Source organism: Coregonus lavaretus (genome assembly GCF_964263955.1).
Source record: "Coregonus lavaretus genome assembly, contig: HAP1_SCAFFOLD_172, whole genome shotgun sequence".
Taxonomy (NCBI): domain Eukaryota; kingdom Metazoa; phylum Chordata; class Actinopteri; order Salmoniformes; family Salmonidae; genus Coregonus; species Coregonus lavaretus.
This window is the reverse complement of record NW_028156410.1, coordinates 240,966-264,444: the sequence shown is the minus strand read 5'-3', so window position 1 is coordinate 264,444 and position 23,479 is coordinate 240,966. Positions and strand designations below refer to the sequence as shown.

Sequence of the window (23,479 nt, the reverse complement as noted above, 5' to 3'; positions counted from 1 at the left end):
CCTCACACACACTCCTGTGCATATGTGTTTGACTGTTAAGTGTGTTGTGATTTTTAAATGCACTTTAAACAAAGTTGAACATGATTTGAACTGTGTTCCTGTAGGAGGCTGTCCAGGTGTTATTGAAACACTCTACTGACGTGAACGCCAGGGACAAGAACTGGCAAACGCCGCTCCACATCGCTGCGGCCAATAAGGCAGTCCGCTGTGCCGAGGCCCTGGTCCCTCTCCTCAGCAACGTGAACGTGTCAGACCGGGCCGGGCGCACGGCGCTGCACCATGCAGCCTTCAGTGGACACCAGGAGGTTAGCAATTAGCATGGACATGATTACACACTGTAGTCTACACTTTATACCTGTCCTATCCCCACGTTGAGCTTACTGTGCATCCGATTACTTACAATGGTTGTATGTAGGGCTGTGACGGTAATTGGATAACCGTGACATTGACGGTTTTGGATGAAGAACACCATGAAAATAAAATTACCGTCAAAACCAAAAAGAAGTATGATTTTCTCTCCATAAAATGTTTTATCACCTTTATTTTAATGTAGATATACTTTATCCATAGCGGGAGTGTTAACTATTGATTATATGGTATTGTTTTGCTGACTTAGTTGGAGGAGATATAGACAGTTTAATAGATGGACTATCTTTTGATGCACCGCAATCACCAAATCTGCTCTATGCGCGAATAGGAGAGAATCTTTGAAGGTCAATTCAGGTTAATTGAAGAGGGGGGGGGGGGGGTGAGGTGAAAAGTGGGGACCGGGGGTAACTATAGTACCTCTAGATCTATAGCCTACAGGCTGGGGGTGGGTGGGTAGCCTCTGACCTCTGACCTTCACCTCTGACCTTTTTCATTGTTACAGTAGATCAGAGGAGTGAGGTGAAAAAGATGGCTCTCATTGCAAAAAAAAACCCATAACAACCTGTTTGGGCACATTTCAGTTTCACACCTAACGACGATGGAGAACCAGATGACTTGGCCAGCCTGTTTGCAGAATATGCGCAAAACCCATAGGCTACCTACTAAGAATTCCAGCACCACAAACGGGACACCGATAAGTGGCGAGCACTGCCAGACACTGGAACTCGTTATTTAGTCATAGGAATGGTGCCTTTACGAACGGTGGAGAAACCCGCCTTCAAATAAATGCTCTGGAAATTTGACAGACTATACGAGTTACCGGGGAGAAAGTATTTGTCTCAAACAGCGGTCCCTACCTTGTTCAACAAGGTGAAGGGGGAGGTTCAGGCAGAGCTAAAGGACGTAGATTTGTTTATTTTTGCACTGAATATGGACATGTGGTCAAGTGTAAATATGACTCCTTACATGAACCTAACAGTGCACTATCTGACGAAAGACTGGACACTGAAATCCAACTGTTTGGAAACAACCTACATTCCGGAATTCCTTGACTGGGCCCTTGACGAAAATCTAATGTCCTGTATCGCCACAGACAACAGGGCCAACATTGTGGCTGAAGTGAGGCAACTGAACTGGCCTTGGCTAAATTGCTTTGGCCACAATCTCCATCTCGCTGTCACCATCAATGTGAAGCCAGAGCACAGGCCGTGTTCTAGGCCTATGTAGAACTCTGGTGGGCACTTTTTAGCAGAGCTGGCGATTTAAAAGAGGGACCTAGTAAGGCCCAGACCGAGCTGAACCTCCCAATTCACAACCTCATTCTTGTGAGAAATGAAGTTTTAATAACTAAGCTGTAATAACCATTTATAGGCTATTCAATGTTAAAAGAATAAGCTATGCAAAATTATTGTTCATGAATAATTGTAATTCAGATGCCCGAGCAAATAAACAAACAAAATAGGCTAGTTTCCTTGAATCACTTAATGTTGCATTACCATAGGCCCATTGTTTTATTTAGCCAATCATACTCTAATTAAACCACTGATTATAATGAGTTAATAATGAGAATATAGAACATATTCTGGGAATCCTACATGTTACGTGTGTATACTATACCAGAAAGCATGATCATTAGCTTCTTCTGGATTGTTTTAAATCGCGTAGCCTGTCGGAAGGCAGCGGGTGCGGCGAATAGGCTTCCAAATAGATGACTGTTGAGTTGTGAATGTCAGTGAAAGAGAGGCTCAACCAGGCATATCGCAATTTTTCAAAATACAATGGAGGGAAAACAGTTTGGAAAGCAATTGGCTTATTGCTTCAAAGAGAAGAAGATGAAAATACTAATGTCTTTTTAATGATCAAAATCCTCAACTTAATTGAGGGAACAGTATTATTGGCATCGGCTATATCCCCGGTGAGTGTGCATATTCACTGTCTTTATCACTGGGTCAGTGCCACTTGAAAGTCGTGTTGAAAAAGATTCTGCTAATCTCTCTAGTCATATAAAGTGTAGTAGAATTGCGTGATTTTAAAATAATAAAAGGCCACATTTTTCCAGTGAAAAGAAACCTACTCCACCACCCGCTGCATTGAACAGCCTGTGATTGAGTTATATTATTAGCCTAAATTATGACTATCCAATTTACTAATCACATTAGGAATAGTCAGCTATTTTACATAAGTTCCGAGCTGGTCATGGGTGCACTTCAGCCACGCTCAAGGTCCTAAACGATATTATAACCGCAATTGATAATAGACAGTACTGTGCAGCCGTCTTCATCGACCTGGCCAAGGCTTTCGACTCTGTCAACCACCGCATTCTTATTGGCAGACTAAATAGCCTTGGTTTCTCAAATGACTGCCTCGCCTGGTTCACCAACTACTTCTCAGATAGAGTTCAGTGTGTCAAATCGGAGGGCCTGTTGTCTGGACCTATGGCAGTCTCTATGGGGGTGCCACAGGGTTCAATTCTTGGGCCGACACTTTTCTCCGTGTATATCAATGATGTCGCTCTTGCTGCTGGTGACTCTCAGATCCACCTCTACGCAGACGACACCATTTTGTATACATCTGGCCCTTCATTGGACACTGTGTTAACAAACCTCCAAACGAGCTTCAATGCCATACAACACTCCTTCAGTAGCCTCCAACTGCTCTTAAACACTAGTAAAACTAAATGTATGCTTTTCAATCGAACGCTGCTGGCACCCGCCCACCCGACTAGAATCACCACTCTCGACGGGTCTGACCTAGAGTATGTGGACAACTACAAATACCTAGGTGTCTGGTTAGACTGTAAACTCTCCTTCCAGACTCACATAAAGAATCTCCAATCCAAAGTTAAATCTAGAATCGGCTTCCTATTTCGCAAACAAAGCCTCCTTCACTCATGCTGCCAAACATGCCCTCGTAAAACTGACTATCCTACCGATCCTTGACTTCGGCGATGTCATTTACAAAATAGCCTCCAACACTCTACTCAGCAAACTGGATGTAGTCTATCACAGTGCCATCCGTTTTGTCTCCAAAGCCCCATACACTACCCACCACTGTGACCTGTACGCTCTTGTTGGCTGGTCCTCACTACATGTTCGTCGTCAAACCCACTGGCTCCAGGCCATCTATAAATCACTGCTAGGCAAATCCCCGCCTTATCTTAGCTCATTGGTCACCATAGCAGCACCCACCCGTAGTCTGCGCTCCAGCAGGTATATCTCACTGGTCATTCCCAAAGCCAACACCTCCTTTGGCCGCCATTCCTTCCAGTTCTCTGCTGCCAATGACTGGAACGAATTGCAAAAATCTCTGAAGCTGGAGACTCTTATCTCCCTCAATAACTTTAAGCATCAGTTGTCAGAGCACCTTACCGATCACTGCACCTGTACACAGCCCATCTGAAATTAGCCCACCCAACTACCTCATCCCTATATTGTTATTTATTTTGCTCTTTTGCACCCCGGTATCTCTATTTGCACATAATCTCTTGCACATCTAGCATTCCAGTGTTAATACTATTGTAATTATTTTGCACTATAGCCTATTTATTGCCTTACCTCCATAACTTGCTACATTTGCACACACTGTATATATATTTTCTGTTGTATTTTTGACTTTATGTTTTTTTACCCCAAATGTAACTCTGTGTTGTTTTTATCGCACTGCTTTGCTTTATCTTGGCCAGGTCGCAGTTGTAAATGAGAACTTGTTCTCAACTGGCTTACCTGGTTAAATAAAGGTGAACAATTTTTTTTATTTTTTATAAGTTTGCAAATGTGATGATGCATGGAATGCTTGATATTTTTCATGGAGAAAATTAGCTTCCCCAAACTTGAGAGCAAGACTGGCCTAAACGCGCTAATGTTTTCCTTTGCTAATGTCCGTCCCGCCCCCCTGTCAGCTGTCAGTTTTGTCGATGACCACGTACATAAGACACGCCAATCACCGACACCTGAAGTTCCATGACCATCACAGCCCTAGTTGTATGCTTGAGTTTGTTCAGAGGAGGCTTTGAATAAAATCCGATCTGAGTGTGAAATGCCTTACTGAGGGTAAATGGAAGCTCCTCTTGTGCCCGGCTCAGCCTTATACAGTTTAAGGTACTTTACCGTATCCATTTCAGTAAGGCCAGATTGTCCAAATTCTACCCAAATATTGATGGTACATGTGACAGGTGTAAAAGCTCCTTGGTGGACTTGACCCACATGTTCTGGTACTGTCCCCGTCTGGCAGATTATTTGTCCACTATTTAAAACCCTTTCTGAAGCATTTGATATAAAGTTGCAGCCTAGTGCAGAAATTGCTATTTTTGGAGTACCAAACAACAATCCTTCTCTGACCAATAGACAGCTAGATGCCATTGCCTTTGCCTCCATGTTAGCCCGCAGAAGGATTTTATTGGATTGGAAATCTATCAATCCTCCCTTAGCCTCTCTTTGGCTCAAAGATCTGAAGCTGTTCCTAAAATGAGAAAAAATGAAGTTACCATTCGAGGGTCAACCAACTCATTTTATTCCTCCTGGGACCCGATGATATCCTATTTTGAACAGCTCCAAACACTTCCTCCAGATTAGTACTCTTGGCCCCACCTTGAGATTACTGCTATATAGGCCTATAAAATCACTTAATCACCTGAAATTGTTAGGCTATTACATTTTTGCTTGAAGTAACGTTGTTGTATACTTTTGTTTTGTTTTCTGACATGTAACTCAATTACTTTCCCTTTCTTTTTAAATGTGTTTGGAGGCATTCTGGGGGGAGGGGGAGGTCAAAGGGGGACTAAAAGGGGAGAAATGTACCATGTCTTTACATGTTATCTTTCATTCATTGTGAATACAAAATATATAATTTTAAAGGGAAGGCTTTGAAGCCAGATTTAGCGGATTTTGCTGTTTAGTTTTCCTCAACCTGTGTTTTGTTTCTCTCTCCTCTCCCTGTTAGATGGTGAGGCTGCTTCTCTCCAGAGGAGCCAACATTAATGCCTTTGACAAGAAGGATCGCCGAGCAATCCACTGGGCTGCTTACATGGGTGATGAGTTTACCACATCATTTACATTCTGACTAATGTCCTTTATACCAATGAATGAATGAATGAATGGACTGTGTGTTAGTCTCACAGCTCAGCTGTATGAGCCACGTCTAGTGTGTTATTATGTCAGAATCATGTACTAAGTAGGTTGATTAGATGTTTTCAGTTGTACTAACATGATGTAGGTGTTGCTTATGGTGCTGTGTACCACTGTAAACTAATCTATCTCTCCCTCTCTCTGCCTATCTCTCTGTGTTTGTATCTCTGTTTCTCTCTTAACCCCCTTACTATCTCCCTCCCCTCTCTCTCTCTCTCTCTCTCTCTCTCTCTCTCTCTCTCTCTCTCTCTCTCTCTCTCTCTCTCTCTCTCTCTCTCTCTCTCTCTCTCTCTCTCTCTCTCTATTTATCCCTCCCCTTCTCTCTCTACCATAGGGCACATTGAGGTGGTGAAACTGCTGGCCTCTCATGGATCAGAGGTGTCCTGTAAAAACAAGAAGGCCTACACCCCTCTCCACTCTGCAGCCTCCAGTGGAATGATCAGTGTGGTCAAGTACCTCCTGGACCTTGGTGTGGATGTGAGTCAACACGCATTCAAATGTGTAGGGGGTTTTCATAATAGTAATGAAGAGAGAGAGGTTAGAGCCAGTGATTTGGACCAGGGGGTTTTCATAACCAAGTAATGAAGAGAGAGAGGTTGGACCAGGGGGTTTTCAGAACCAAGTAATGAAGAGAGAGAGGTTGGACCAGGGGGTTTTCAGAACCAAGTAATGAAGAGAGAGAGGTTGGACCAGGGGGTTTTCATAACCAAGTAATGAAGAGAGAGAGGTTGGACCAGGGGGTTTTCATAACCAAGTAATGAAGAGAGAGAGGTTGGACCAGGGGGTTTTCATAACCAAGTAATGAAGAGAGAGAGGTTGGACCAGGGGGTTTTCATAACCAAGTAATGAAGAGAGAGAGGTTGGACCAGGGGGTTTTCATAACCAAGTGATGAAGAGAGAGAGGTTGGACCAGGGGGTTTTCATAACCAAGTAATGAAGAGAGAGAGGTTGGACCAGGGGGTTTTCATAACCAAGTAATGAAGAGAGAGAGGTTGGACCAGGGGGTTTTCATAACCAAGTAATGAAGAGAGAGAGGTTGGACCAGGGGGTTTTCATAACCAAGTAATGAAGAGAGAGAGGTTGGACCAAGGGGTTTTCATAACCAAGTGATGAAGAGAGAGAGGTTGGACCAGGGGGTTTTCATAACCAAGTAATGAAGAGAGAGAGGTTGGACCAGGGGGGTTTCAGAACCAAGTAATGAAGAGAGAGAGGTTGGACCAGGGGGTTTTCAGAACCAAGTAATGAAGAGAGAGAGGTTGGACCAGGGGGTTTTCATAACCAAGTAATGAAGAGAGAGAGGTTGGACCAGGGGGTTTTCAGAACCAAGTAATGAAGAGAGAGAGGTTGGACCAGGGGGTTTTCATAACCAAGTAATGAAGAGAGAGAGGTTGGACCAGGGGGTTTTCAGAACCAAGTAATGAAGAGAGAGAGGTTGGACCAGGGGGTTTTCATAACCAAGTAATGAAGAGAGAGAGGTTGGACCAGGGTGTTTTCATAACCAAGTAATGAAGAGAGAGAGGTTGGACCAGGGGTTTTTCAGAACCAAGTAATGAAGAGAGAGAGGTTGGACCAGGGGGTTTTCATAACCAAGTAATGAAGAGAGAGAGGTTGGACCAGGGGGTTTTCATAACCATAATGAAGAGAGAGAGGTTGGACCAGGGGGTTTTCATAACCAAGTAATGAAGAGAGAGAGGTTGGACCAGGGGTTTTTCAGAACCAAGTAATGAAGAGAGAGAGGTTGGACCAGGGGGTTTTCATAACCAAGTAATGAAGAGAGAGAGGTTGGACCAGGGGGTTTTCATAACCAAGTAATGAAGAGAGAGAGGTTGGACCAGGGTGTTTTCATAACCAAGTAATGAAGAGAGAGAGGTTGGACCAGGGGGTTTTCATAACCAAGTAATGAAGAGAGAGAGGTTGGACCAGGGGGTTTTCATAACCAAGTAATGAAGAGAGAGAGGTTGGACCAGGGGTTTTTCATAACCAAGTAATGAAGAGAGAGAGGTTAGACCAGGGGGTTTTCATAACCAAGTAATGAAGAGAGAGAGGTTGGACCAGGGGGTTTTCATAACCAAGTAATGAAGAGAGAGAGGTTGGACCAGGGGTTTTTCATAACCAAGTAATGAAGAGAGAGAGGTTGGACCAGGGGGTTTTCATAACCAAGTAATGAAGAGAGAGAGGTTGGACCAGGGGGTTTTCATAACCAAGTAATGAAGAGAGAGAGGTTGGACCAGGGGGGTTTCATAACCAAGTAATGAAGAGAGAGAGGTTGGACCAGGGGGGTTTCAGAACCAAGTAATGAAGAGAGAGAGGTTGGACCAGGGGGTTTTCATAACCAAGTAATGAAGAGAGAGAGGTTGGACCAGGGGGGTTTCAGAACCAAGTAATGAAGAGAGAGAGGTTGGACCAGGGGGGTTTCAGAACCAAGTAATGAAGAGAGAGAGGTTGGACCAGGGGGTTTTCATAACCAAGTAATGAAGAGAGAGAGGTTGGACCAGGGGGTTTTCATAACCAAGTAATGAAGAGAGAGAGGTTGGACCAGGGGGTTTTCATAACCAAGTAATGAAGAGAGAGAGGTTGGACCAGGGGGTTTTCAGAACCAAGTAATGAAGAGAGAGAGGTTGGACCAGGGGGTTTTCAGAACCAAGTGACCTGATCAGGAATGTATTGTTTTGTTCCCCCCCCCCCCCCCCTCTCTCTCTCTCCACTCTTTTCCCTCCCTTGCTCCCTCCAGATAAATTAGCCCAATGGGTACGGTAACACCCCCCTCCACGTGGCATGCTACAACGGGCAGGATGTGGTGGTGAATGAGCTGATCGAGTGTGGCGCCAACGTGAACCAGGTGTACGAGAAGGGTTTCGCCCCACTCCACTTCACGGCCGCCTCGCGCCATGGGGCGCTCTGCCTGGAGCTGCTGGTGGGCAACGGGGCCCTCGTCAACATCAAGGTGAGGAGACCGGATGACCAACACTGTGTCTGAACTAAATAACACCCTATTCCCTATGTAGTGCACTACTTTTGACCAGGGGCCCATAGAGCAAGGAGCCGTGATGACACTGCCTGTGTCCCAAATGGCACCCTGTTCCCTTTATAAGTACACTACTTTGGTTCAAAAAGTAGTGTACTTATAAATAGGGTGCCATTTGGGACGCACACACTGACGCAGCACATGGCTTAGTATTTGGCCCTGGTCTACATTCAAATACCAATGGAATAGGCCTAACAATGCAAACTAAATGCCATCAAGCGCTCCTCCAATACGTGTTTGATTTTGCCTGTGGTCAGCAGCACAGACTGCCGTGTGAACCATCTTTGTCTTTCTATCTGCAGAGTAAAGATGGAAAGACCCCCCTCCACATGACGGCCATCCACGGACGCTTCTCCAGATCTCAAGCCATCATCCAGAATGGTGAGTCGCTGTGAATGCTCTCAACTGAATATATATGAACCAGTAGGCTCTTCAGCATTGTCTTTTGTCTTCAAACCATGATTCACTGGCACAGAGCAATGTTACTTGCAATGTGGTTGAACATGAAGCTTCATGAGGCCTCTAGGGTCAAGTGGTTGACGTGTGTGTGTGTCTGTGTGTGTGTATGTGTGTGTGTGTGTGTCTGTGTGTGTCTGTGTGTGTCTGTGTGTGTCTGTGTGTGTCTGTGTGTGTGTGTGTGTGTGTTCTGTAGGTGCTGAGATCGACTGTGAAGAAAAGAATGGAAACACACCTCTGCACATCTCTGCTCGCTACGGCCATGAGTTACTCATCAATACACTCATCACGAACGGAGCTGACACAGCCAAGTGAGAACACACACAGTTTCCAGCAAAAATGCAACATGCATCTGCAATTCTGTCATTGACCGAATTCCCGCTTGGAGACTATGCTCAACACATTGTGGTGTGTGGGGGGTTGATAGACAGGGCATTGCAGCATGCTGATGTGTTGATCTGCTGTGGGGTTTAATGAGGACTGTGATGTGGTGCTGTTTCCAATCTTAGCTGAATCAACTGTAAATCGCTCTGGATAAGAGTGTCTGCTTAAAGTCTAAAATGTAAAAATGTGTTGCAGGCGAGGCGTCCATGGGATGTTCCGCCTCCACCTGTCTGCTCTCAGTGGGTTCTCTGACTGCTGTCGGAAGCTCCTCTCATCAGGCTTTGATATAGACACCCCTGACGACTTTGGAAGGACCTGTTTACATGCTGCAGCAGCTGTTGGGTGAGTGGACTGGTCCAGGCTTTACACCAAGGAATATTTAGTTCATGAACTGGAAAGCCACCAGAAAGAACAAACACATATTCACACTCTTACATTTCACATTGTTTAGCAGTATAAAAAAATCGTATAGATCATTAGTGCGGTATCATTTCTGTATAATGTGGTTCCATGCCATGGTGGTATTGACTTGCGCTCTGGTCTAAATTGTCTTTATATCTTCTTGAAAGAGAAGAGAAACCTGCAAACTGCTCTTGCTAGTATAACTTTTTATTATTGCTTTTATTAGCATTATAAAAACAGTGATACTAGCAAGAGCAGTGTACGGGTTTCTCTTTTCTTTAAGGTTCTCATTGTTACCATCCACCTGATAGCTCAGATGTGAAAGGGCCTTTCTGAACTTGATATCTTGTTACCATCCACCTGATAGCTCAGATGTACGAGAGCCTTTCTGAACTTGATATCTTGTTACCATCCACCTGATAGCTCAGATGTACGAGAGCCTTTCTGAACTTGATATCTTGTTACCATTCACCTGATAGCTCAGATGTACGAGGGCCTTTCTGAACTTGATATCTTGTTACCAGGAACCTGGACTGTCTGAATCTGCTGCTCAACACAGGGGCAGACTTCAACAGAAAGGACAGCTTCGGAAGGTCTGTCTGTGGCATCAAATAACTTTCATATGTGATCTTTATGATAATGGGGAATATAGTATAGGGGCATATAGGAATTATTAGGGGAAATATTGGGCGGCAGGTAGCCTAGCGGTTAAGAGCGTTGGGTCAGTAACCGAAAGGTTGCTGGTTCAAATCCCCTAGGTGAAAAATGTGTCTATGTGCACTGCAGCAAGGCACTTAACCCTAATTGCTCCTGTAAGTCGCACTGGATAAGAGTGTCTGCTAAATTACGTAAATGTAAAATGTAAATGTTTTACAGCTCCAATAAGCTGTTTCTGTTGTTGATGTTGAATGGTTTCTGTGCGTTCTTCTAGGAGTCCTCTGCATTATGCGGCAGCCAATTGTAACTACCAGTGTCTGTTTGCCTTGGTGGGGTCTGGGGCCAGTGTGAACGATCTGGATAAAAGGGGTTGCACCCCGCTCCACTACGCTGCTGCCTCCGACACAGACGGAAAGTACGTCTCACACCTCTCTTACTGTTGTGTGTGTTGTGGTGCCATGACCTTTCACATTTCACTGTAGTCTGGAGAGTATGTTGTGGTGCCATGACCTTTCACATTTCACTGTAGTCTGGAGAGTATGTTGTGGTGCCATGACCTTTCACATTTCACTGTAGTCTGGAGAGTATGTTGTGGTGCCATGACCTTTCACATTTCACTGTAGTCTGGAGAGTATGTTGTGGTGCCATGACCTTTCACATTTCACTGTAGTCTGGAGAGTATGTTGTGGTGCCATGACCTTTCACATTTCACTGTAGTCTAGAGTATGTTGTTGGCCGTGTTTGAATACATACTAGTGTTAAATCTGCAGTGTGAAAGCTTGGCCACGTCTCCTTTGGGAAAGTGTCTCTGCTTGCTTATCTGTCTGTCTTGATGTTGGTATAATGATTAGTGAACTCTTGACCTCTGACCTCTAGGTGTCTGGAATATTTGCTGCGAAACGACGCTAACCCAGGGATCAGGGACAATCAGGGCTACAACGCAGTCCATTACGCGTCTGCGTACGGACACCGCCTCTGTCTGGAGCTGGTGAGTCAGAACCACAGGGGACTAGACGCCCTGCATTCACAGACCATTTTGTCTGCGTCCCAAATGGATGTAGGGCCCATAGGGCTCTGGTCAAAAGTAATGCACTATATAGGGAATAGGGTGCCATTTGGGACAGACGTTGATATTCAGTAGGTTTTAAGGTGTGGTTGCATGTTTGTCGTGGCCGCATCGTCACTCTTGATGTTCTTTTTCCAGATTGCAAGTGAAACACCTTTAGATGTGGTAAGTACCAGTTGGTTACTTTTCCTCACACTAGCTTGTTTAAGATACGAATGCAACACCCCAGTATGTCTGCAGGGGCTGGTCACTGAGATTTACAACATGAAACATGCTACTAGACTAACCTTCAAAGTAAATATGTTACAAGTCTAAACTGGCCCGTCCTTGTCTTTCCCCAGCTAATGGAAACCTCAGGGACAGACATCCTGAACGACTCTGACATCAGAGCTCCCATCAGCCCCCTACACTTAGCTGTGAGTAAAGCCTACCTGCTCCTGTAGGGGTCTCGCCACATGACAAATGGCACCCTATTCCCTATTTAGTGCACTACTTTTGACCAGAACCTTATGGGCCCAGATCAAAAGTACTGCACTACATGGGAAATAGGGTGCTATCTGGGATGCAGGCATGGTGTTGTTTTTCCACGAAAAGTTGATTGTCCAGACACTCACACACCATGTTCCTATCTGTTCCTGATTAGTGTAAAATACATGCATATTTTGACACGGTGATGATGAGGATGATTTCCTTATTTTGCCATTTGAGTTACTCAACCTCCAACAGAGGAGTAGTAGTGTGTTTGTTTCTAAATCTCACGCTTGGCAGGGACCTTCGATGTTGATGCTGGGCGGGAGAAAAAATGGGCACCCGATTTGAGAGACACTGGTCTACTTTAGAGGTCTAGGACTGTTTCTGTTCAGGCATACCACTGGTCTACTATAGGACATTGAATATATTAAGAGTGTATATCTGTTCAGGCGCACCACTGGTCTACTATAGGACATTGATTATATTAGGAGTGTATTTCTGTTCAGGCATACCACTGGTCTACTATAGGACATTGATTATATTAGGAGTGTATATCTGTTCTGGCATACCACTGGTCTACTATAGGACATTGATTATATTAGGAGTGTATATCTGTTCTGGCATACCACTGGTCTACTATAGGACATTGATTATATTAGGAGTGTATATCTGTTCAGGCATACCACTGGACTTTGCTTCAGACTGTGTGTTTGTTTCCATTCAGGCGTACCACGGCCACCACCATGCTATGGAGGTCCTGGTTCAGTCTCTGCTGGATCTAGACGTGAGGAACAGCCAGGGGCGCACCCCTCTGGACCTGAATGCCTTTAAAGGCCATGTGGAGTGTGTTGACGTCCTCATCAACCAGGGAGCCTCCATCCTGGTTAAAGACTTCACCCTGAAGAGGACCCCCATCCACGCTGCAGGTACGCATAGGATATCACGTAAGACCTAGAGATTCTGTAATTCAAAAGTTTTCCTTACCAAGATGGACATTTGTTTGGTCATGTTGCTAGGACGCCAATGTCCACTCTAGGGATATTATATAGCATAGTGTGAAAATGCCCACTACACACTGATCTAAGGTCATTTTTTGTCATTATTGCTGAGGATCTGGGGAGGGTAAGCTGATCCTAGATCAGTGCACAGGGGGACTTCTATCCAGAGCCAGGTACACAGCTAGCAGGTGACAGGCTTCGAGGGCCTCAGTCCCAAAATGTTTTATTATCTGCAGTGTTAACATCATGAGGATGTCATCTACCAATACCACTGTTCTAGAAATCTGTCTGTTCATGTGAAGGTAATAGTCGTCCAGCAATCAGCTCATATCCTCTCTGTTTAGCCTCCTCTAGCTACCAACGGTCAATCATCTCACATTCTTATATCCTCTCTGTTTATCCTCCTCTAGCTACCAACGGTCATTCGGAGTGTTTGCGTTTGCTGATTGGAAATGCTGACCTCCAGAGTCCAGTGGACGTTCAAGACGGGAATGGACAGTAAGTCAATTGGGTTTTGGATACAATTCCTGAAATAAAGAGATTTTGACACTAGTTCTACGTCCCAAATGGCACCCTATGCCCTACTTGGTGCACTACTTTAAACCAGAACCCTATGGGCTCGGGTCAAAAGTAGTGTACCATATAGGGAATAGGTTGCCATTTGGGACTCAGCCTGGTTATTACCAGTTTGTAATATGACCTTGTTGTCTTGTGTATCAGAACCCCTCTGATGCTGTCGGTGCTGAGCGGACACACAGACTGTGTGTACTCACTGCTCAACAAGGGAGCCAGCGTAGAAGCCAAAGACAAGTGGGGCAGAACAGCGCTACACAGAGGGGTGAGGAGGAGAGCTGGCTGTATACGCTCACACACAGAAAGAGACGGGGAGGCTCAAATATACATATTATCTTCAGAAAAGTAGTTGTCCATGGGTAGTGGTGTATTCATCCCTGTAGGGGGACCTGTCTCCAGACATCATTTGTAATAATTGATGATTCATTATTATATCATTGATTATTAGTTATTCAAATCCATTCTTGTCTCCCCGCCCTTCCTCCCAGGCGTTGACGGGTCATCAGGAGTGTGTGGAGGCCCTGCTGCAGCACAGCGCCAGCTTCCTGGTTCGGGACTGTAAGGGGCGGACCCCTGTCCACCTGGAGGCGGCATCCGGACACATCGGGGTGCTGGGGGGGCTCCTACACGCCGCCCAGTCAGTGGAGACCCTCCCCGTCATCACAGACAACCAGGGCTACACGCCACTACACTGGGCCTGCTACAACGGTACGTACTGGACTAACGGAACACTAGATCTTTTCTGATTTTCTCTCTTCAGCACCGTAAACATGTCCCTGAATTAGGCAGGCCATACAACTAGGGGTGTAACGATTCGATTTGTATCACGATTCGTGGTTGTCGATACGATTCAAGGACGATATTGGTTCATTTAGAACGATACGATCCGAAACGATTCAGTGACTTGAAATCGATTCAGTAACCTTTTAGCCAAAAATTCAACCAGTGTGACTGAAATAAATACCTGGATACTGGACAGTGCAGGTGAAGTTTCCTAGATTCCTGTTTCTTGTAAGGACCGCAATGGTGGCTTGATAATTTCTCGCTCGTCGGCTTCTCCTCTGTCGTCCGCCATGCTATGTTTTGTTGTCTTTGCGCCTTTGCGCTGCTGCTGGCGTGGGGCGATCACGTCACGGATAGGCAGACTGAATCGAGTAATGTTTAAAGCCTTTATCATTAAAAGTGCTAAGAAAAAACATCCATATAAAGTCTGACCTGCTTAAATCCAATGGGTTATTTCCTAGTATCGATACAATCGATTTATTACATTTTAAAACGATGTTAGAGTGATATATGTTGTCCAAAAGGCCAACTCGCCGAGCACAGATCGATGTAGTTGGATCATAGGAATATAAATCGATACATCGATGTAGTAGATGGATCATTACACCCCTACATACAACGGTACGTACTGACTAACTGGACTGTAGCTCTGTTCTCTCCTCCATGAAGTGTACACTCATTCACTCCCTCTTGTGGCTTGAAAAGCATTCGATTGGTGTGGACGGAGCCATGTGGGGGAATGAACAAGACTACAACAGAATTAGGGGTTATGACTCTCAGTGGAGGACCTTACACTGAAACAGGACTTTGTCAGGGATTGACATAGCATATGTTGTAGCTAAAACATATTTTGTGACTTCACCATTGTCAGATGTGTAGCTTTCTCTGAGAGTATTGTTGTGGTCTGCAGCGACGTCATCTTTTTCCGGTATGAATCAATCTTCCACTAGGCCATGACACGTGTGTAGAGGTGCTGCTGGAACAGGAGGTTTTCCACAAGACCGAGGGCAACTCGTTCAGCCCCCTCCACTGTGCTGTGATCAATGACAACGAGGGGGCTGCAGAGATGCTGATTGACACTCTGGGGCCGGCCATTGTCAACGCCACTGACACCAAGAACCGGTAACTACAGCACATGACAAAGTCCTTTTCTTCTGGAGAATAATGTTGTTTTGGGAATAAAATGACCTCTGGGGTTGGATGAGGGATTGTAGATTACTTTTAATACATCTATTAGTGATTTTATATTTCTATGGTATAAACAGGGTTAATTGAACAAACTTGTTTATAACAGTCCTACATGATATCGGTGAAATAAGTTTCCTCTCTCTCCAGGACCCCCCTGCATGCGGCGGCTTTCACGGACCACGTGGAGTGTCTTCAGCTGCTGCTAGGCCACAACGCCCAGGTCAACTCCCCCGATGCCTCCGGGAAGACCTCCCTCATGATGGCTGCTGAGAACGGACAAACCAACGCTGTCGGTACGCAGCCCCCTCTCCTCCGCTTTGCCTCGCCCAGCCGGCTTAAGTTCAACATGTCTGTTTTACATTTTAATAAGTCGCTTAATTTCCTAATTGAGTTTCTTTATGTTTCTCTGTCTGTGTCAGAGCTGTTGGTGAGCAGTGCCAAAGCAGAGCTCACCCTGCAGGATGCAGTCAAGAACACTGCTCTTCATCTGGCCTGCAGTAAGGTGAGCATCCCCACATGAAGATGACGTTCATCTGAACAGTTGGCTCTCTCTGGTTGAAATTTTGGTCTGACATGTTTGACTCTGGTTTTTAAAGGGGCATGAAACCAGTGCCTTGTTGATATTGGAGAAGATTACAGACAGGAACCTCATCAACTCGACTAACGCAGCCTTACAGACGTATGTATGGTTCAGCTGTATTAATTGGGCCAGAAGAATTAGAAGAAGTGCACTATATAGGGAATAGTCTGGCATTTGGGAGGTATCCTCATTTGCTGCTGGCTAATCTGACGGTACTTTCTCCTCAGGCCGTTGCACGTTGCAGCCAGAAATGGTCTGACGGTGGTGGTTCAGGAGCTACTAGTGAAGGGTGCTAGCGTGCTAGCAGTCGATGAGAATGGTAAGATCCATAACGCTAACACCGTTTTCTTCTGTACTTCTCTTCTCAATGTGTCCACAAATGTTTCTCTCTAGTCCACTGCTTGGTTATTGTCTTAACTTTGTATCTCCTAGCCTGCTGTTATTTCATGTTTTTCACCAAAAGTGTTATAGTAAACGGTGATGCTCCTGAAGTGACCCTCTGCTGTTCTGTTTGAACCCCTCAGGTTACACGCCTGCCTTGGCCTGCGCCCCCAACAAAGACGTGGCGGACTGCCTGGCGCTGATCCTGGCCACCATGATGCCCGTGTCCCCCTGCAACCCGGCGCCCAGCCTGTCCTTCAGTGCCATTAACCACTACACCACCAGCCCCTCCAAGAGTGTGACCTTCGACAGCCTGCCCGTGCTGCGCAGCGAGCACAGCTCCTACTGCAGCTTCAACAACATCGGCCACCGCGACCACGATGGAGGCTTCTACAAGGATGAGGAACTCAACGACTCAGACTCAGAGACATACTGAGGGGGGTGGTGGTCGCTGCCCAGGAGGGGAGCCAAGGGCAGGCGGATGGACAGTGAAGTGGGGCAGAGGCCACAAACAAATCCACACATACACACCGTGTCTTAAATCACCACAGCCAGCTTTGGGAGGGCACGAGCCGAGACAGTCCGCACAGGAGCCTTAAGAGTCCCGCAGTTGGAGAGAGAGAAATGGAGGGAGGGAGAGGGGGAGGCACAACAGGCTGGCTGGCCACACTCATCCTCTCGTACCACCAGGTGTCCTTCCAGCAGATACTGGACTTGGACCTGGAACTGCTGCTGCTATACCCCACCTTTACCTTTACCCACAAAGGTCCTAAACGGTAGAAACTGTCCAGCCAACAGACAGACGGACACCTTATGACGGCAATAACCTGTAGTCCAAGGGGATAGTAGCACTTCACTGAGTGAAAAACAGACATGGACCAAAAGATGTGGAAGAAGCCTTTTCAAAACCTGTTTTGACAGTAGAAATGGGATTGAGCGTTTTGGGCTGAGAAAAAACATAAGGAGTGATGTTTCATTTAAGTTTTATGAGAGTGATGGTCATGTTTATCCGCACACTAAGACAGTCAGAACGCACCTAGCCTCTTGTCTGTAATCCATGTGGGAGGAGGGGAAATCATTTATTTTTTATGAACAAACATTTTAATAATATCATTCATGTCTTAAGCTCCTGACCCTCTGTGGGAACCAAAGAATCGTAGTATTTGCTCTCATGAGTAATTTCAAAGAATTTCCATCCCCAATGGCACCCTATTCCCTTTATAGTACACTACTTTTGACCAGGGCCATAGGGTTCTGGTCAAAAGTAGTGTACTCTATAAAGAATAGGGTGCCATTTAGATTTTGCATTTGTATGTGAGCGACAGGACTTTTTACATTTGCGTTATTAAACCTACCTGTCCTTTGCCCTCTAGAAAATATTTTAGAAAGTAAATTATTAATTCATGTATTCTTTCTTGTGATATTTATGTCATCATTTTGTGCCTTCTTTAGTTACTGAGGGGAGGTTAGGAGAGTAGGGGCAGCTGTATGAGCGAAAACAATGATGCACACTAAGTACTACAACGTTTGTGAAAAGCACTGATACTATTCCGAGGCATACGAGGGGGAAAACATGCCTCCCTTGGAGAGGAGAAACACTGTAAACCAATGGTAGGACAGCAGCATTTAGATTTTCTTCTGTTGAAAAAAATATATATATATTATTTGTCTTGGTCTTATAATCAATGTATTTTGACAGGTTTTGCTTGCTTAACTTCTTCAAAAAAATGAAACCACTCAATCCTTTTATGTGATTGCTTGTTCAAACCCCCGTTTTTGTCTATTTTTGAAAATAATTTTAACTGGAAATATGTACAATACATATGCTATGTTCGTCAAATCAGGATCAGGAGGTTCACAGGTTTTTTCGTGTCCTTTTTTTTCTTTAAAAGGATGAAACTAGCATGTACATATGAAATAGTGACTGAATTCGAAACTCCCATGAATTCTTTCAGTATCTGAAGATTGCTGTATATTTTATGAGTAATAAAATAAAGAAATGAGTTATGTTATTTAATAATGAACTATGGGTTATCTGTTTTATGTGACAACCGCAGTATCAATTTCTAGGTGACAGTGGTGCTAATCCCAAAAGAAAGGCTACATACAAAAAGGAACAAGAAGTCTATTGGCAAAGTGATGAATATTGCATGTACCTTGGCCTAACGGTGTGGGTTATGTATTTTATTTTTCATGGCGTCCTCAACATTACAGTTTTAAGGGCAACAATAGCCTAAATTTGTTTACAACTCGCAGGATTTCCATACGTGAGCTTTCAACAACACAGAGTGTTGCATCAGCACGAGATCGAAAGTGCGTCAAATCTGTACAGCATTGTTACGTCATCACTGATAAACGTTGAAACTGATCAAAAACCGCTGGAGCGGTGCTGGAGGATTGCGTTTGTTTTCGCTTTGGATGCGCGTTCATTTTGGCAAGGAAATGTGCTGATTTTGCAAGGAGATGGAGAATAAAGAGTTCAAGGTAGACATGTTATTTATTTTTAAATCTTCAATTATATTAATTACTGTGTAATATTTATTTATTTAATTTATTTATTTAATAATATAATAATTACAATTATATTAATTACTGTGTAATATTGTTTAACAAATGAAATAATGTGCTATTCATGCTGTAATATCAAACTAGAAAGTATATGGCCGGGGAGTCATGAGAGTTGGCTAAAGGTACAGTAGGGTCAAATGGGGGTCAAAGGTTATGACAGCACCTTCATAAATTCGTCCAAAATGGCACCCTATTCCCTATGTAGGCTAGTGTACTACTTTTGACCAGGAGCCATAGAAGGGTTGGCTGACGTCACGAAAATGATGCTCGCGCATCGATGGCCGGAAGTCGTGTATCTTGTTATGATTCTGTACCTCAGCTAACAACAAGCTGCCATGTGGGGAATCGTAGCTCTATGGCATGTTTCAGCTCGTTGTATGGTGTTATTGATACCATGTCTTGTTTTGAGGTGTTTTGACTGATATCATGTCTATGCAATGACTAAAATTCGCTACCTAGCTAACCAACAACAACTGTAACAATGTATTTGAGACGAGTTCATTGTTCAAATGTATTTATGTTTGCATTAAACATTTAGAGACTAAATATAGTTTACATGTTGTCTAAGTCAAACCCTGTCTATTTTGCCCCATAGTTGCATGCCAGTTTTGTTGCTAAACAACCAACCCCTCTATAGAGTGTTACAGTGGAGGTGTGATAATACCCATAAAACCTAGCGGTCAAACAGGGAAATGGTTCCAATCGTTTTTCCACCATTAATTTTTCCCATAGGCGATTTTAGAAACACATAAAATAATCGTGTAGGCTTTTTATTTTATTTATTTTTTATTTTATTTCACCTTTATTTAACCAGGTAAGCCAGTTGAGAACAGGTTCTCATTTACAACTGCGACCTGGCCAAGATAAAGCAAAGTAGTGCAATAAAAACAACACAGAGTTACATATGGGGTAAAAAAACATAAAGTCAGAAATAGAACAGAAAATATATATACAGTGTGTGCAAATGTAGCAAGTTATGGAGGTAAGGCAATAAATAGGCTATAGTGCAGAATAATTACAATAGTATTAACACTGGAATGCTAGATGTGCAAGAGATTATGTGCAAATAGAGATACTGGGGTGCAAAAGAGCAAAATAAATAACAATATAGGGATGAGGTAGTTGGGTGGGCTAATTTCAGATGGGCTGTGTACAGGTGCAGTGATCGGTAAGGTGCTCTGACAACTGATGCTTAAAGTTATTGAGGGAGATAAGAGTCTCCAGCTTCAGAGATTTTTGCAATTCGTTCCAGTCATTGGCAGCAGAGAACTGGAAGGAATGGCGGCCAAAGGAGGTGTTGGCTTTGGGAATGACCAGTGAGATATACCTGCTGGAGCGCAGACTACGGGTGGGTGCTGCTATGGTGACCAATGAGCTAAGATAAGGCGGGGATTTGCCTAGCAGTGATTTATAGATGGCCTGGAGCCAGTGGGTTTGACGACGAACATGTAGTGAGGACCAGCCAACAAGAGCGTACAGGTCACAGTGGTGGGTAGTGTATGGGGCTTTGGAGACAAAACGGATGGCACTGTGATAGACTACATCCAATTTGCTGAGTAGAGTGTTGGAGGCTATTTTGTAAATGACATCGCCGAAGTCAAGGATCGGTAGGATAGTCAGTTTTACGAGGGCATGTTTGGCAGCATGAGTGAAGGAGGCTTTGTTGCGAAATAGGAAGCCGATTCTAGATTTAACTTTGGATTGGAGATTCTTTATGTGAGTCTGGAAGTTGAGTTTACAGTCTAACCAGACACCTAGATATTTGTAGTTGTCCACATACTCTAGGTCAGACCCGTCGAGAGTGGTGATTCTAGTCGGGTGGGCGGGTGCTAGCAGCGTTCGATTGAAAAGCATGCATTTAGTTTTACTAGTGTTTAAGAGCAGTTGAAGGCTACTGAAGGATTGTTGTATGGCATTGAAGCTCGTTTGGAGGTTTGTTAACACAGTGTCCAATGAAGGGCCAGATGTATACAAAATGGTGTCGTCTGCGTAGAGGTGGATCTGAGAGTCACCAGCAGCAAGAGCGACATCATTGATATACACGGAGAAAAGTGTCGGCCCAAGAATTGAACCCTGTGGCACCCCCATAGAGACTGCCATAGGTCCAGACAACAGGCCCTCCGATTTGACACACTGAACTCTATCTGAGAAGTAGTTGGTGAACCAGGCGAGGCAGTCATTTGAGAAACCAAGGCTATTTAGTCTGCCAATAAGAATGCGGTGGTTGACAGAGTCGAAAGCCTTGGCCAGGTCGATGAAGACGGCTGCACAGTACTGTCTATTATCAATCGCGGTTATAATATCGTTTAGGACCTTGAGCGTGGCTGAAGTGCACCCGTGACCAGCTCGGAAACCGGATTGCATAGCGGAGAAGGTACGGTGGTATTCGAAATGGTCGATGATCTGTTTGTTAACTTGGCTTTCGAATACTTTCGAAAGGCAGGGCAGGATGGATATAGGTCTGTAGCAGTTTGGATCTAGAGTGTCACCCCCTTTGAAGAGGGGGATGACCGCGGCAGCTTTCCAATCTCTGGGGATCTCAGATGTTATGAAAGAGAGGTTGAACAGACTAGTAATAGGGGTTGCGACAATTTCGGCGGCTAGTTTTAGAAAGAAAGGGTCCAGATTGTCTAGCCCAGCTGATTTGTAGGGGTCCAGATTTTGCAGCGCTTTCAAAACATCAGCTGTCTGAATTTGTGTGAAGGAGAAGCGGGGGGGGCATGGGCAAGTTGCAGCAGAGGGTGCAGAGTTGGTGGCCGGGTTAGTGGTAGCCAGATGGAAAGCATGGCCAGCTGTAGCAAAATGCTTGTTGAAATTCTCGATTATTGTAGATTTATCGGTGGTGATAGTGTTTCCTAGCCTCAGTGCAGTGGGCAGCTGGGAGGAAGTGCTCTTATTCTCCATGGACTTTACAGTGTCCCAAAACTTTTTGGAGTTAGTGCTACAGGATGCAAATTTCTGTTTGAAAAAGTTAGCCTTTGCTTTCCTGACTGCTTGTGTATATTGGTTCCTAACTTCCCTGAAAAGTTGCATATCGCGGGGGCTATTTGATGCTAATGCTGTACGCCACAGGATGTTTTTGTGCTGGTCAAGGGCAGTCAAGTCTGAGGAGAACCAGGGGCTATATCGGTTCTTAGTTCTGTATTTTTTGAATGGGGCATGTTTATTTAAGATTGAGAGGAAATTACTTTTAAGGAACAACCAGGCATCCTCTACTGACGGAATGAGATCTATATCCATCCAGGATACCTGGGCCAGGTCAATTAGGAAGGCCTCCTCGCTAAAGTGTTTTAGGGAGCGTTTGACAGTGATGAGGGGTGGTCGTTTGACCGCGGACCCGTTACGGACGCAGGCAATAAGGCAGTGATCGCTGAGATCCTGGTTGAAGACAGCTGAGGTGTATTTAGAGGGTATGTTAGTCAGGATGATATCTATGAGGGTACCCATGTTTACGGATTTAGGGTTGTACCTGGTAGTTTCGTTGATAATTTGCGTGAGGTTGAGGGCATCTAGCTTGGATTGTAGGATGGCTGGGGTATTAAGCATATCCCAATTTAGGTCACCAAGCAGTACAAACTCTGAGGATAAATGGGGGGCAATCAATTCACATATGGTGTCCAGGGCACAGCTGGGGGCTGAGGGGGGTCTGTAGCAAGCGGCAACAGTGAGAGACTTATTTCTGGAAAGGTGGATTTTTAGAAGTAGAAGCTCAAACTGTTTGGGCACAGACCTGGATAGTATGATAGAGCTCTGCAGGCTATCTCTACAGTAGATTGCAACTCCACCCCCTTTGGCAGTTCTATCTAGACGGAAAATGTTATAGTTGGGGATGGAAATTTCAGAATTTCTGGTGGCCTTCCTGAGCCAGGATTCAGACACTGCTAGAACATCAGGGTTGGCAGAGTGTGCTAACGCAGTGAATAACTCAAACTTAGGAAGTAGACTTCTGATATTTATGTGCAAGAAACCAAGACTTTTGCGATTACAGAAGTCATCAAATGATAGCGCCTGGGGAGTAGGAGTGATACTGAGGGCTGCAGGGCCTGGGTTAGCCTCTACATCACCAGAGGATCAGAGGAGGACTAGAATAAGGATACGGCTAAAGGCTTTAAGAACTGGTCTTCTAGTGCGTTGGGTACATAGAATAAAGGGGGCAGATTTCCGGGTGTTATAGAAAAGATTCAGGGCATTATGTACAGACAAGGATATGGAAGGATATGAGTAAAGTGGAGGTAAACCTAAGCATTGGGTAACAATGAAAGAGATAGCATCGCTGGAGTCATCAATTGAGTCGGTCTCCGCGTGTATAGGGGGAGGTGCAAAGGAGCTATCTAAGGCAGGTTTAGCTAGGCTGGGGGGTCTACAGTGATATAGTACAATTAGAAATAACCGAAACAACAATAAACTAACCATGTTTGGGCTGAGGCTAAACATAAACAGGATGTAGTACCGTAA

General features: G+C 44.7%; 1 protein-coding gene across 1 annotated transcript in view; it reads left to right on the top strand.

Annotated features, from left to right (window-relative positions):
- Window positions 1-16,972, top strand: part of LOC311126379 (serine/threonine-protein phosphatase 6 regulatory ankyrin repeat subunit A-like) — a gene marked incomplete at its 5' end in the record, with an annotated part of 89,409 nt that extends 72,437 nt beyond the window's left edge. The window contains 22 exons of the mRNA XM_084200384.1: window positions 105-305; window positions 5,308-5,395; window positions 5,827-5,978; window positions 8,233-8,436; window positions 8,820-8,898; window positions 9,170-9,284; window positions 9,553-9,699; window positions 10,284-10,352; window positions 10,691-10,831; window positions 11,293-11,404; window positions 11,621-11,647; window positions 11,824-11,898; window positions 12,678-12,879; window positions 13,362-13,449; window positions 13,672-13,789; window positions 14,013-14,232; window positions 15,258-15,429; window positions 15,643-15,788; window positions 15,915-15,997; window positions 16,092-16,174; window positions 16,303-16,394; window positions 16,600-16,972. Of these exons, the coding sequence (XP_084056510.1) occupies window positions 105-305; window positions 5,308-5,395; window positions 5,827-5,978; window positions 8,233-8,436; window positions 8,820-8,898; window positions 9,170-9,284; window positions 9,553-9,699; window positions 10,284-10,352; window positions 10,691-10,831; window positions 11,293-11,404; window positions 11,621-11,647; window positions 11,824-11,898; window positions 12,678-12,879; window positions 13,362-13,449; window positions 13,672-13,789; window positions 14,013-14,232; window positions 15,258-15,429; window positions 15,643-15,788; window positions 15,915-15,997; window positions 16,092-16,174; window positions 16,303-16,394; window positions 16,600-16,892 (2,907 nt within the window). The 3' untranslated portion in view covers window positions 16,893-16,972. The remainder of the gene's footprint in view (window positions 1-104; window positions 306-5,307; window positions 5,396-5,826; window positions 5,979-8,232; window positions 8,437-8,819; window positions 8,899-9,169; window positions 9,285-9,552; window positions 9,700-10,283; window positions 10,353-10,690; window positions 10,832-11,292; window positions 11,405-11,620; window positions 11,648-11,823; window positions 11,899-12,677; window positions 12,880-13,361; window positions 13,450-13,671; window positions 13,790-14,012; window positions 14,233-15,257; window positions 15,430-15,642; window positions 15,789-15,914; window positions 15,998-16,091; window positions 16,175-16,302; window positions 16,395-16,599) is intronic.
- Window positions 16,973-23,479: the final 6,507 nt, after the last annotated feature.